General features: G+C 34.5%; 1 protein-coding gene across 2 annotated transcripts in view; it reads right to left on the minus strand.

Annotated features, from left to right (window-relative positions):
* LOC114938137 (uncharacterized) overlaps positions 1-13,049 on the minus strand; it is a 75,888-nt gene that overhangs the window by 19,090 nt on the left and 43,749 nt on the right. For both annotated transcript variants that reach the window (XM_085481100.1, XM_085481101.1), the window contains one exon: positions 11,805-12,809. In XM_085481100.1, coding sequence (XP_085337226.1) covers positions 11,805-12,809 — 1,005 coding nt within the window. The remainder of the gene's footprint in view (positions 1-11,804; positions 12,810-13,049) is intronic.

Genomic DNA, 13,049 nt, shown 5'->3' on the forward strand with positions numbered 1-13,049 from the left:
CTTATCTGATAATTAATTATATACATTTTTATATATGGTATATTATATATAATATAGTATTATATATAATATATTTATACTTATAATATATATGGTATATATACTTATATAATATACTACACATATATGAATAAGCTATATATAATAGATAAATTAAGATAATTGTTTTTAACAATTTAATGAAGAGATAAATGTTTTTTACAAAAACAAAATTTGTTAATTTTCGAGCAAAAAAATTCGCGCTTATCTATACTTAAGAAGAGCGGATTGGGTATATATTGTACAGAAAGCGGTTTTGTTTGACGCGTGACATTCCAGAGTGCATTAATTCGATGAATATTTGAGCTTGAATATTTCAGTTTGAAATTAAAAAAATATCAATGTGTCTTTTTTTAGCGAGCGGCACGTGAGTGGCTAGACGAAAACTGCGACTCGCGTGTGCAAAAGTGCACGGTCAGCAATATATCAGTCCCGATTCAGTTGTGACGAATATAAAATTTGCAAACCAACAAACGGGGACACACGACACCAAAACGTGATCTGACCCTCGCGAAATCTGCTTAGGCGATTTACATTTACGTAACATTGGGGCAGGTTATGAGATGGAAAGGTCGAGTATCGACGACGATCGAGCTGCAGATATTTTCAACGATATAGTACGATGGCGATTTCGATTTCGAAGCGAAAACTATCAAATGAAAGAGAAAGAAATTTGCGTACCAACATATATAAAATGTCAAATTCTCTTCCAACCATATAGTTTACGGCATATATTTTTCCTTCGCGTAAAATTTTCAAGTTACAACTTACGTTCGCACGCGGCATCGAGAAATCTCGCATAAGCATAATTCCTTCTCTTATATACGCATTTTTTTTCGATCGGCAAATAAAGCGTCGCGCATTTTTCATTCGATGCGTAGTAAATATACCTCTAACGGTTCCGATTGTCTAAGGATGTGTCGTACATCTGACACGAGCTCTCTCGACGGGCACGAGGATGCGTCGTCTTAAGTGCATCGTACTAATTGTAAGTTAAGCGTCCGTTCGATGCAATACGAGACCGTGAAGAACTGGTTGCTCGTATCCCGGATGGTCGCGTGTACACCAGGTGCAACCGGGTACTTTGTAAAACCGCTAAATACGAGAAAGAGAGAGAGAGAGAAAACGATATTAGACGGGCACGCGCTGCGCGCAATTGCACGCTCGGTGCAACGATGCGCTTAATGCGTTTCGCAATGCAAACGACTGACTGATACGGCGACGTGTTGTACAGACGGAAGGAACCTTCCTCCGACAAAACTATGAAAGGTCACGCGCGTGGACGGACAAGGATAACAAAATATAATATATAAATATATCACATTCCAAAATTGTTATGAGATAAAATGACAATTAATCATCGTGAATCTAAAAAAACGTGCGTAAGAAGCAATACTCTTATTAGATGCTTATGACTCGGTAAATGATCACTCAATTATGAAAATAACATCATTATTTTCCGATTAATTTATCAGTGTCTATTAAAATCTTATAAACAAATTCCCTCCCAGGTATTTTTGTTTAAGAGTAAGTTTCTTTATTCGCTATACTTGTAATATTTTCTGTCCATACGAATACAAAGAAAGTTATGCAAGAATGCAATTTTTTCTAGCATTTCGATATCGATTTATTAATCGTAAAATTAATTTTGAACAATACAACAGAGTGCAATATAGCACTATATCTATAAACGCTAAAGATATATGCAAAAATGTAAAATAAAAATATTAAACAAAAAAAAAAAATTATGTTTCTCAAACAAGAGTATTAAGTAAAAGATCACTAACAAAGGAAAAAATGGCCAAATTTATTTTAGGAGAAAAAATGCCATGAAAACTCTCTGGATTTTCTCCAGATAAGTCTCCGATTTTTCCAAAAATAGACATCCTGATATTATAATTCCGATAAACGGAAAGAGAGCATTTCCTGCCGAGTCTCTAGGAAGTTTGTGCTTGGCAGGCACGAATGACGGCTTAACGTTAAGAAAAGTAATGCTCAATGACGTAACGTCATTCCTAACAGGAATCGAGAGCGACTTCTGGACCGGGCGTCTGCGTATGCGTGCGCGTAACACGGCTGAACGGAGGAGCTCAATAATACGAGAGATCTCGGGTTTCTCTTCCAAGAATCTCCGGCGCACTTTTATTTAATTGCCGCCGCCGTTAATCTCGATCTCGAACTCTTCCTCCCCCGTTCTCGAGTGAGATGTAACGATTACTATTTAGACGACGAGATCGATCGAGCGAGCGAGAGAGGTTTTTTGTTCTTCGCGCGCTCTCTCTTCAATTTCAGATGAGCTCGCGCGAAATCGCGACAAGTTTATTTAATAAACACGAGAAAGAGAGAGGAGATGAAATATGCGCGGCAGATATAATACGCCATTTGTGTATTTGCCACCGGAGAAAGACGTAGGGTTCTCCTCGCGCTCTCGGAGGAGTGCGAATTTCGCGAAATCCAATATAGCGAGTTTAATGTCGACCGGGGTTATAGCCCTGCTGCCGTAGGACTATCTGAATCCACCGAGCTGATAAGACGCTTCTCACGATGCTCTGCGAAAGAGCAGGGGGTGGAGGGAGGATTGGAGGAATGTTGCAAGTAGATGAGTACGACAAATCTACGAGAGACGAGTAAACGCGTCGGATGAAGGGTGAAAGATGCGCGTGATGTTTGCTCGACACAAATAATATATCACGGAAATCGATATACGATCTAGAATTCCATGATATAAATCGATAATGTGCGATGGAACTCAAGTTCCAACTTGCTGATAGGTTCGACTAAAATAACGAAATTTTTTTTTTTTCATTTTAGATATGGATAAAAATTTCGTCGAACGAGTATAAGAAAAATAAAATATATATGGATATAAAAAATTATATACGTATATAATAATTTGCGATATATGTAAATTCGCGGTTTTCTAAATTAATATAGCTATTTGTACAAGATACTTATTTTTCTTTATATAATATTAGATGCAATATGAATAAAATTTGTGTTAATTATTCACATCGTTAAAGAAATTTTAAAAAATAGACATTTTTACCACCGAGATGTTAAGATAATTCTTTCTTTCGATAAAATCCGCTTTAATTCGAATTTATAATTTGCGTAAAAATTCAAGACAGAATTCTATTTATAATTTTATGTGTCAGCGCTTATTTCAGTGTGTGTGCGCGTATTATAATCTATATATTTTATATGCAGTATGTATTTTTCTTCTTCAAATTGTGTTTTGTATATCATTAAAAAATACAACAACGTATAAGATTATAAATAAAATTATATACTAAATTCTGTCACGAATTATAACTGATTGAAGCGACTAAAAGCGAACTTAACTAAAAAATACCCAGTGAGTAGAAAACATCTTAGGTGATGTTTAAAAAAATATATATTAAGATTCGTATTATTTTGAAAATCTTATAACACGGTAGATATCTCATATGACGAAAGATAAGAGAAGGGCACCATTTCTTATTTGCTTAGCATGAAGATTGCTCAAGATATCATAGCTGATCTTTTTATACGGTCAGGGTTGTGTGCTGGAACGCGAGAATAAATCACGTTGATATATGAATTTAATATTTTATATATATATATATATACAATATTATTTATATATGTAATACACGAGAATTGATAAAAAAGATTTAGTTTCGAAAAATAGGCAAGAGTGAAAAATCTCTAAATAGGTGCGAGATGTTAAATATCATTCTTTCGATATATGGAGACATTTTAAGTTAGCTACTTATAAATATGAAATTATCAGATAATATACATACAGAATTAGTAATTAATGTAAATTATGTAAAACTAAATATCGATAATATAATATAATTGCGCGCAAAAGAGTTGTGTGGCATTTGAGATTTCACAGAAATGTTGAAAAAAGTTTAGCGTATTGAATATCAATATCAATATCAAAGTTGTAAAAACGACGTGATATTTTCTTGTTCACATCGTATTTATTTGACTGCAAATCGCGCCAATTATTATCAGGATTCGCCATTCGTATTTTATTCTTATTAAAACCAGATTGCGATAAAACGAGGGTTTCTGAAGAATGTGCATTTAATCGATGGAGCAAAAAAAAGAAATGCAGTCAAAACGGCAGATTAATTAAACGTATATCATATATAGTGTGCGTATAATGTATGTGTATGCGAGAGAGATTACCTACAGACAAAATAAATAACAAATTGTAATGCGGTCGACACAAAGGAGAACATTGCGTAAAAATAAAAATTTTATATATATATATATATAAAATTTATGATGTATAAAATCATATCATTCTAAGTTAATAGCTTTTGCATATTTATCTTTATAAAATATTAAATGTAATATTAAGAAAGAGGAGGAAAATATGTGTAACGATATGTATATATTATATATTAAAATAAAAAATATATAAAATGAACAATTATATGTATTACCAAAATATTGATAAATGATAATAAAGTTAAAAATTATTTATGTCAATAATAGCAATCTTATAATAATAATAATCTTTATTATATTCGTAATATAACAATTTGGTTACATAATCTCCAAGTTTCATCCAAAATCTGCATAACGTATATAATGACATTATTTTATCAGGATCAGCTAATTCCACGTCACGTTGAAAATAAACAGCACATACTGTCACTCGAGAAGATACGAAAAGGCGGAGTATGACATGCGCGCATGCGTTATAAATTCTGTTTAAATATTTTTTTTTTTTTTTTTATTAATATAAAAAAGACAGACTCACTGCATCTTAGCAAGAGCGCAAATCGTCCGAAAGAGATCGAGATGCTCTGATATATCTCCTGTTCCTTTTCCTCGTGTTCTCCTCCAGCCACTCGGTCGCGTCCTTCGTGCGAGGATAAAGATGTCAGAAAGAAGGAAAAAAAAAGAAAAAAAAAAGAAGCGGTATGCGCCTTAAAGGGTACAAAAGAAAGGACCAGACACCCGTATCTGTCACCGGGCAGACAAGAACTGAACGGATATAATCTAATGCACGAAACGTCGAGCCGAGTCGGAGCAGTCGGAGGACCCTGGTCGCCCGAAGGTGGTCAGGATTTCCCCTTCTTTTCTTCCCGAGAGTCCCTACCGGTGGGGACTCACTCCTGTCGGCAGTCAGGGTAATTATCCCCACTCGCGTTCTTTTTTCTACCACATCTCTCTCTCTCGCTCCCCTCTTTTCTGTCCTCCCCCTTCTTAGTTATCGGAGATACATCGCGCGTTGGCGATCGCATTTCTCTCGGCACCATGCAAGCCCCGACGATGCCTGTCACGAGGCATATCCCTACTACGACGTGATCGAGACGCTCCGACCCCACTATCCGAAGGTTCTCTCCGCGGAGTGTCGATTATTATGTCTCATTTGGCGAACGAAACGTTCGCTTTTCCTATATTTCGAAGGGACGTCACGACGCCACGTGGAACCGTTTGGTTTTATAGTCTATATAGTTTCTTGGGTCTAGAAGTGTAAATTCTTCAACTAACGCGTCACGTGAAATATTTGTCTATTTTTTTGACATTTTTTGAATTATTTTCAATTATTCTTTTCTCTTCGTTCTTATCTCCGTAGTTTCTTACACTGAAAAAAAATTTTTTAGCTTCACTAAATTACTATATTGTTGTTCGAACGTATATTAGTATTCAAGTCAAATATACGTTTTGCTAGATTTAATTTAAATAGTTGTATATATGTTCAGTTAACAAAATAATATTTAGTTGAGAGATTCAGTCAAGTTGACACATTTTTTTTCATTTATTATTTTATTTATTATTTTACAAATCGGATAAGAAATTTAATATGACATGTCATATTTTGTAATTCGTTCTCCATCCAATTACAGGGGATAGTTATAGTAGACAATTGAAATCCGGATTAGTACAAATCGAGATCAAGATTGATTCTCGAATACTGATAATTTCGATTTGAATAATCAGATATTAGTTATATGCTGATCAAATAAATAAATATATATAATACATATATAATTGGACATACTTAAAATTTTATACAATTAAAATAAACTTACTAAAATAAAATCGAATTATTCTGTCGACAAGCAATCGTCAGTCATTTCGAAGGGACAACCACTCTGGTTCTATGTTTGTCCTAAAATTTTAAATATCCGTTTTTTGTAATTTTCTACACTTTCTCTTATTTAGAAACAAATTCTTCACTGATGTCACGTCAAATATTTTTCAGTTTTTTTGAAAAATATTGAATTGTTCTTTTCTTTTTACGTAGCTTAATTTCTCGCTCTTCTATTACGTATAATTCAAGTAATTTTAATATCACATTTTATTTTTCTCTCCAATTATCTGTACCGTAGAATAGTCGAGGTTTTATTAGTACAATATATATGTTATATTGTATTAATTAATATAAATTAACAATCGAGTTGAATTTATTAATATAAACTTTATATTACGTTCATTAAATTAACATAAATCAGAAATCAAAGAATTAATATAAATTAAAAAATTAAGATCGATCCTCGAATATAATTTTGATAATGTCGACTTGAATAATTCGAATCTTATATGTTGAAAATATAATATATACGTAAAATCGGACATATTTAAAACCTCAGAATAAACGCGAACCGGAGTAAAATCGAGTATGAATTATCCTTGAATGACAAGCAATTGCCCCAGTCTTTTCGAGCGGAATCTACCACGTGCCACTTCCGCCGGCATGGTCACATCGAAAGCGACCGCACGTGGACATAGGCGAAGGAAAACAAATGCTGGAATCACCTTCAGATGTAGAGACAGCTGCGTATATTGCACGCGTGTCTCGTGATACCTCTCGGCTCGTGTATTTGTAATTATTGTACAATCTTAGGCGAGAAATTGTAACGCACTACGCGCAGTTACACGATTCCACAGAATATTTTATACCTGCTGAAAATCAGCTTTCATTAATCGATTTTTTCATTTTGAAAGATTCTTTGAAGAAGAGATACAAAGACGTCTTATATCGCGATTAAAATTATTTATATGTGAAAAATAATATTAATTATTAATATAGAACAAAATAAGTGTGTGTTTAAAAAAAATTCATAATAGGAAATAAATAGATTACATAATATGATTTTGTTCTAGTGCAAAAATCAGCTTTCGTTAATCGATCTTTTCATTTTGAAAGATTCTTTGAAGAAGAGATACAAAGATGTCTTATATCGCGATTAAAATTATTTATATGTGAAAAATAATATTAATTATTAATCTAGAACAAAATAGGTGTGTTTAAAAAAAATTCATAATAGAAAATAAATATATTACATAATATGATTTTGTTCTAGTGCAAAAATCAGCTTTCGTTAATCGATCTTTTCATTTTGAAAGATTCTTTGAAGAAGAGATACAAAGATCTTTTATATCACGATTAAAATTATTTATATGTGAAAAAATAATATTAATTATTAATCTAGAACAAAATAAGTGTAAATTCATAATAGGAAATAATAGATTACATAATATGATTTTGTTCTAGTGCAAAATCAGCTTTCGTTAATCGATCTTTTCATTTGAAAGATTCTTTGAAGAAGAGATACAAAGATGTCTTATATCGCGATTAAAATTATTTATATGTGAAAAATAATATTAATTATTAATCTAGAACAAAATAGGTGTGTTTAAAAAAAATTCATAATAGAAAATAAATATATTACATAATATGATTTTGTTCTAGTGCGAAAATCAGCTTTCGTTAATCGATCTTTTCATTTTGAAAGATTCTTTGAAGAAGATATACAAAGATCTTTTATATCACGATTAAAATTATTTATATGTGAAAAAATAATATTAATTATTAATCTAGAACAAAATAAGTGTGTTTAAAAAAAATTCATAATAGGAAATAAATAGATTACATAATATGATTTTGTTCTAGTGCGAAGGAAGGGTTTTATCCTCCTACGTGATTCGTAGAACGAGATGTGGATATATTTATGAACTGTAAACTTCTCTCAAATGATCTATACACACACATACACAAAACTTCTCGCCACTATTAATGATTCGTTTGTTCTCGAATTTCTTTCTTCGTATTACAATTGCATAAATTATAATGATTCAAACTGAGATTTTGAAAACTGACACTTTTGTTTATCTGTGTTATGGCTTTAATTTAATAAATTGAAAGGATAATTAAAATTCAAGAAGTTTTGTAAGATTTTGAGATTTACTTCAGAATTTCACTCAACTGATTCTGAATAAAAAATAAAAAGAGCTCAAATTTTTATTTTTATTTTTTCTATAATTATAGAAATAATATTATCTGTTATTAATTGATACTATTAATATATAATAAATTAATTAAACATATCTATTATTAATTGATACTATTAATATAAATTAATGCATTGTAGATAGTAACTTAAAAAGTTCTGTCTCCCTAGACAGCACAGAAGACTAACGTCTAACATAATATTACAAATAATCACCTATTACTTTTAACCAAAAGATCGATGCAATTTGACATCCTGCTTAAAACCTGTTCACCCAATAGTATACAAACGAATAAAATTTTTATTTGATGCACGTGAATTTGGAATAAATTTACATAACGTCGTATGTGTGTGTGTGTGTGCATAAATACATACACGATTGCGTAATAGAAACGACTAATTTCTCTGCACTTGTATAAAGTCACCGCTGCGTAATCTCTCGCATCGGTCAGAAAAAGGAGCAAACAAGTTAAAAAGAGACGAATCGCCCGCGATCTGCACTCGAACTTTCGATATCAAATTTGGAAGGTCGTGGCCCGTAACACGTGTACAGTGCGTGAGTGAGTCAACAAGCACGAAACGTAGGCCTCTTTCTCTCTCTCTATGTTATTTTATCTCTGTCTCGATTACATTTGCAGCGATGAAAGTGTCAGCCGGCCGATCTTCTTTCGTGGAATTGCGAAGTGGAAGTCGATGGAAATCTATCAGTCAATCGCATTGATCGGTCAATAAATCCTTATCGGATGCAGATCCAGTACATCAGATAAGACTAGCTGTACGCTGTGATTAACAGGAGAAATAAATCGCGGGAATATCGTGCGATAATATATAACCGTGCTATATGCACCGAGAAGAGAGTTTTATCGCGATCGGCGTATATTAATTAATAAATCGATAAACCTTGCGCGGTTAATTAATTTTTTCTCCTCTAATCGATATTGAAAAAAAAATTGCTAATTTTCTGTATTTGCCAAAGGTGCGTTTTCTTTCCTCCCTTGACTCCCTTCGCAAACGTATATACCTGTTTTTATTCTGTCGCTGCAATAAAGATAAATCCGCAGTCCCCGGTCAATATGTGCGCGAATATGCGTCGATCATCGAGTGAATCAACATGGAACCTTGGATTCCATGATGACGCACGACGACGCCTTCGACGATTCTTGCGATGCGAAGCAATCTGCCTCGTTGCCTTCCCGGAATCGGAGGATGACAGCAAACAATGCGATCCGTGGATCACTTTGATCGGTGAACGAACCCTCCTCCTCATCGTCAGCGAGCGAATCGAAGACGAAACAGAAAAACGCGAAATCATTCCGGATGAAAAGCACTCTGCGTTCGTTATTTATCGTCCATAGATCTTGGCAATCAAGCATTTCTCGTAATATTTAAAGAAACGTCGAAACTATACGTATTAATTATTGCTATCAAAAAATGTGATGTTTATTGACAGAGCGTCTACTCAAATCTTGTAAAAACATTCCCCAAGAATTACCTGATCTTTCAAGTACCTGATCTTTTCATTCAAAATTTCAAGTAAAAGTTAGAAAGTTTGTAGATGCAACTTTGTAAAATAATTTTCTTTTTTCACGCTTTTCATTGTGCTTTCTAATATTTTCTATTCGTATATAATTGCGAAGTAAATTATCAATTCCTAGCATTTAATCAAATTGATGTATTAATCGTAAAATTAATTTGGACATAACAGAGTGCAATGTATCACTATATTTAAATGTTAAAGATATAGTGCAAAAATATAAAAAAAAAATAATTGATTTTAAACGGATCAAAGAGTATTAATTTATTTAAATATTATTGAAAAATTAAACGATTTTCTACGAAACTTATATAAGCTCTTGATGCTAAAAAATGATTATCAATAAAATCATAAGATTTTTAATATAAACTCAAATATTGTAAAGATATATATTAGATATGTTTATGTATTTCTGCAATGCTAAATAAAATAATTAAAGATTTTTGAAAAGATTTCTCGAGTTTCAATAAAATTTCGGAATATTTATAAAGATAATAAAAAAATCTCTGGTAATTCCCGATTTTTCTAGTTTTTACAAGGAATAGATACCCAATTTAAAAAAGATAGTATTAAAATAGATCACAGTAAAGCCGAAGAATTATATATACATAACAATTCGAGGAATGTTCAGCATTCCAAAATTATGGTATTTAAAAAAAACATAGAAAAAAGATAGAATAAATATTTAAAAAAATTCTTATTAGAGAGGATATAAATCTGAGAAACAGAAAGAAGATAAAAACAAACTAATCGGCGACAAACGATTGAAAATAAACTGCATCGAAGCGGATCAAAACGGGGAAGTATCGAAGATTACCACACACACACACACACATACACACACACACACACACACATCTTTTTATTGTTAGGTCCTCGAGAATATACCTAAAATTTCAAGAGAGAGCTCGTGCTCACAAATCAACAAACACAGCAGGGGTAAGGAGAGAAATACAACCTCTGCTTTCATAGCTGTTAGCATAGGGCCATCGTCATAATCCTTCACCGACGTCGGGCTTTGTTTCGGCCTTGTATCACCTACGCACACACCAGCCCTTCGCGAAGAGAAACAGCCCTTAGACGAATAAATATTTTTTTGCGCGCAGGTAATAAAAATCGCATTTGCACGTTCGCACGTTTTGCGATGCAACATCATCCCGCACGTGTTCAACGACATAGCACGCGTTTGATCGTACCGCACTTGAACAAAAATTATTATTTGAGATTCAATTTAAATCACGCCTGTCTATGGATAAATCAATCGTGTCCAGTCATTAATATATTATATAAAATGATAATTATATATATTATCATATTATATAACGTTATAATATTTTTATATAAATTGATTATATTCATCAGTATGTTTAGAATTAGTCGGGCTACAAAAACGTCGACATCATTTTCATATTTATCTGTATAAAGCAAGTTCATCATTTTAATAAAATTTTTAATATCATTTGTATATTAATGCAGTCTACATAAAAAAACACGCCTATCGCAACTTTGTAGTTTCTGTTAATTAAAATTCTTTTTTTATGCACCGGAGACAGGACGTGACACATACATATGTCATATCATATCGTATTATGTCTCGAAGAAACAGCGAATGCTCAATCAATTCCCGATAAAACAGTGAATTATTTCGAGCGAAGTTTTTATTTTCCACGCGAAAGAAACCGCAGATCTCCGTAGGAAAACGTCGCGAAGATGTCAACGAACGGTGCTGCAAGTTGACATTAAATCGCCGTCAATCTGCTCTCATCTCAGAACAGTCATTATTGCGTCACTGTTTTTGTTCACTGAATTTATCATAATTTATTAACATTAAAAAAATGTTTGCTTTGCGATGAGAAATATTTTTACGAGACGAAAATTGATCTTTTTAAATGTTGACAACAATTCCGGACGATTTGAAAATCGATTCGCTCATCACACATGTGCATATCCATCCGCGATAACGATAACGATAACTTGAGAAGTGGACTAACCTGGAAAGTGGACTGGGCGAATGCGGCGCGGAGTGGTCGTGCTGATCCTGATGATGATGATGAGGTGTACCAGCGGTCGCGTGATGCGCGTAGATCGACTCCATGTACAGCTGATCCGATACTCGCTCGGCCTCTTGCAGCCCGTGATTAGTCTGCACCGACGGTGGCTGCATCGTCGTGAGATGCGTGAAAGACTGCAGTCTGCCCTGATCGGTGGGACTGTAACCAGCTTCCTGGGCCTGTCGATGCGGCGACGACAGGCCCTGATCGTCGTGCGGACTGTGACTGGAAGTTGGGGAACCACCGACGGTCCTCATCGACGGTGAACCACCGCCACCACCGCTGCCGCCACCACTATTGGTCGGTAGTGCAGCCCCGCGAATTTGCAGATACGGTTCTTCGGAGAGAACGTCCTCCAGGTGGTGCGACGTGTGATGATGATGATGATGATGATGATGATGGTTGCTACCAGTGTTGCTGGATGTGGTGTTGGAGGAAGCGAGATTCGTGAAGAATCCAAGATAATCGCCCCTGACGCTCCTGATGGCCGCGGCGATGCCGCTGACGCCTCGGTCCACGTCCTCGTCCGTCTCCTGGTGATGCTGATGCTGCTGCGGATCGTCCAGGTGACGATTAGCGGACGAAAGAGCGACGACGTGCTGATGCACCTCGGACAGGTGGTGATGCGGCTGTGATTGTTGTTGTTGTTGTTGCTGCTGGTGGTGATGATGATGGTCTGTCGTCGTCGGCGAGAGCGTCTCCGTACCGTAACGATGCATCGTGGAGTGAGACATATGACTGGTACGGCGTCCTTCCGATGCGACGGAGACCTCTGTCGACGGCCGGTTATCCCCACCCTCAGGAATCGGGACTTCTCTTGCCCCAAGCTGAATATACTGCTGTTGTTGACGGTGGTGGTGCGTCTCATGTTGCTGTTGGTGGTGCGTTTGGTGGGGCGGCTGCGAAACCTGTTGCTGCTCTTCTCTCATGTCGCCGCCCCCGAAACTTCAGGGGTTAAAGAGAAACGGGAAAAAATATTTTATTAATGCATAATGGAATTTTGCAATTAGTAGATTGATTTAATTTAGCAAAAAAATTAAGACTGATGAATATGATTATTTTCCTCATCAGGGTTTGATTAATAAAAATGTTAAGTTTCTAAAAAAAAAAAAAAAAAGGAGGGTAAATAAAATATGAAACGAAAAATTCTTGACATTCTGCAAGTACAAGTACATACAGGGTGCG

Source organism: Nylanderia fulva, unplaced genomic scaffold, assembly GCF_048542155.1.
Source record: "Nylanderia fulva isolate GAGA-0341 unplaced genomic scaffold, ASM4854215v1 Scaffold17, whole genome shotgun sequence".
Classification (NCBI taxonomy): Eukaryota; Metazoa; Arthropoda; class Insecta; order Hymenoptera; family Formicidae; genus Nylanderia; species Nylanderia fulva.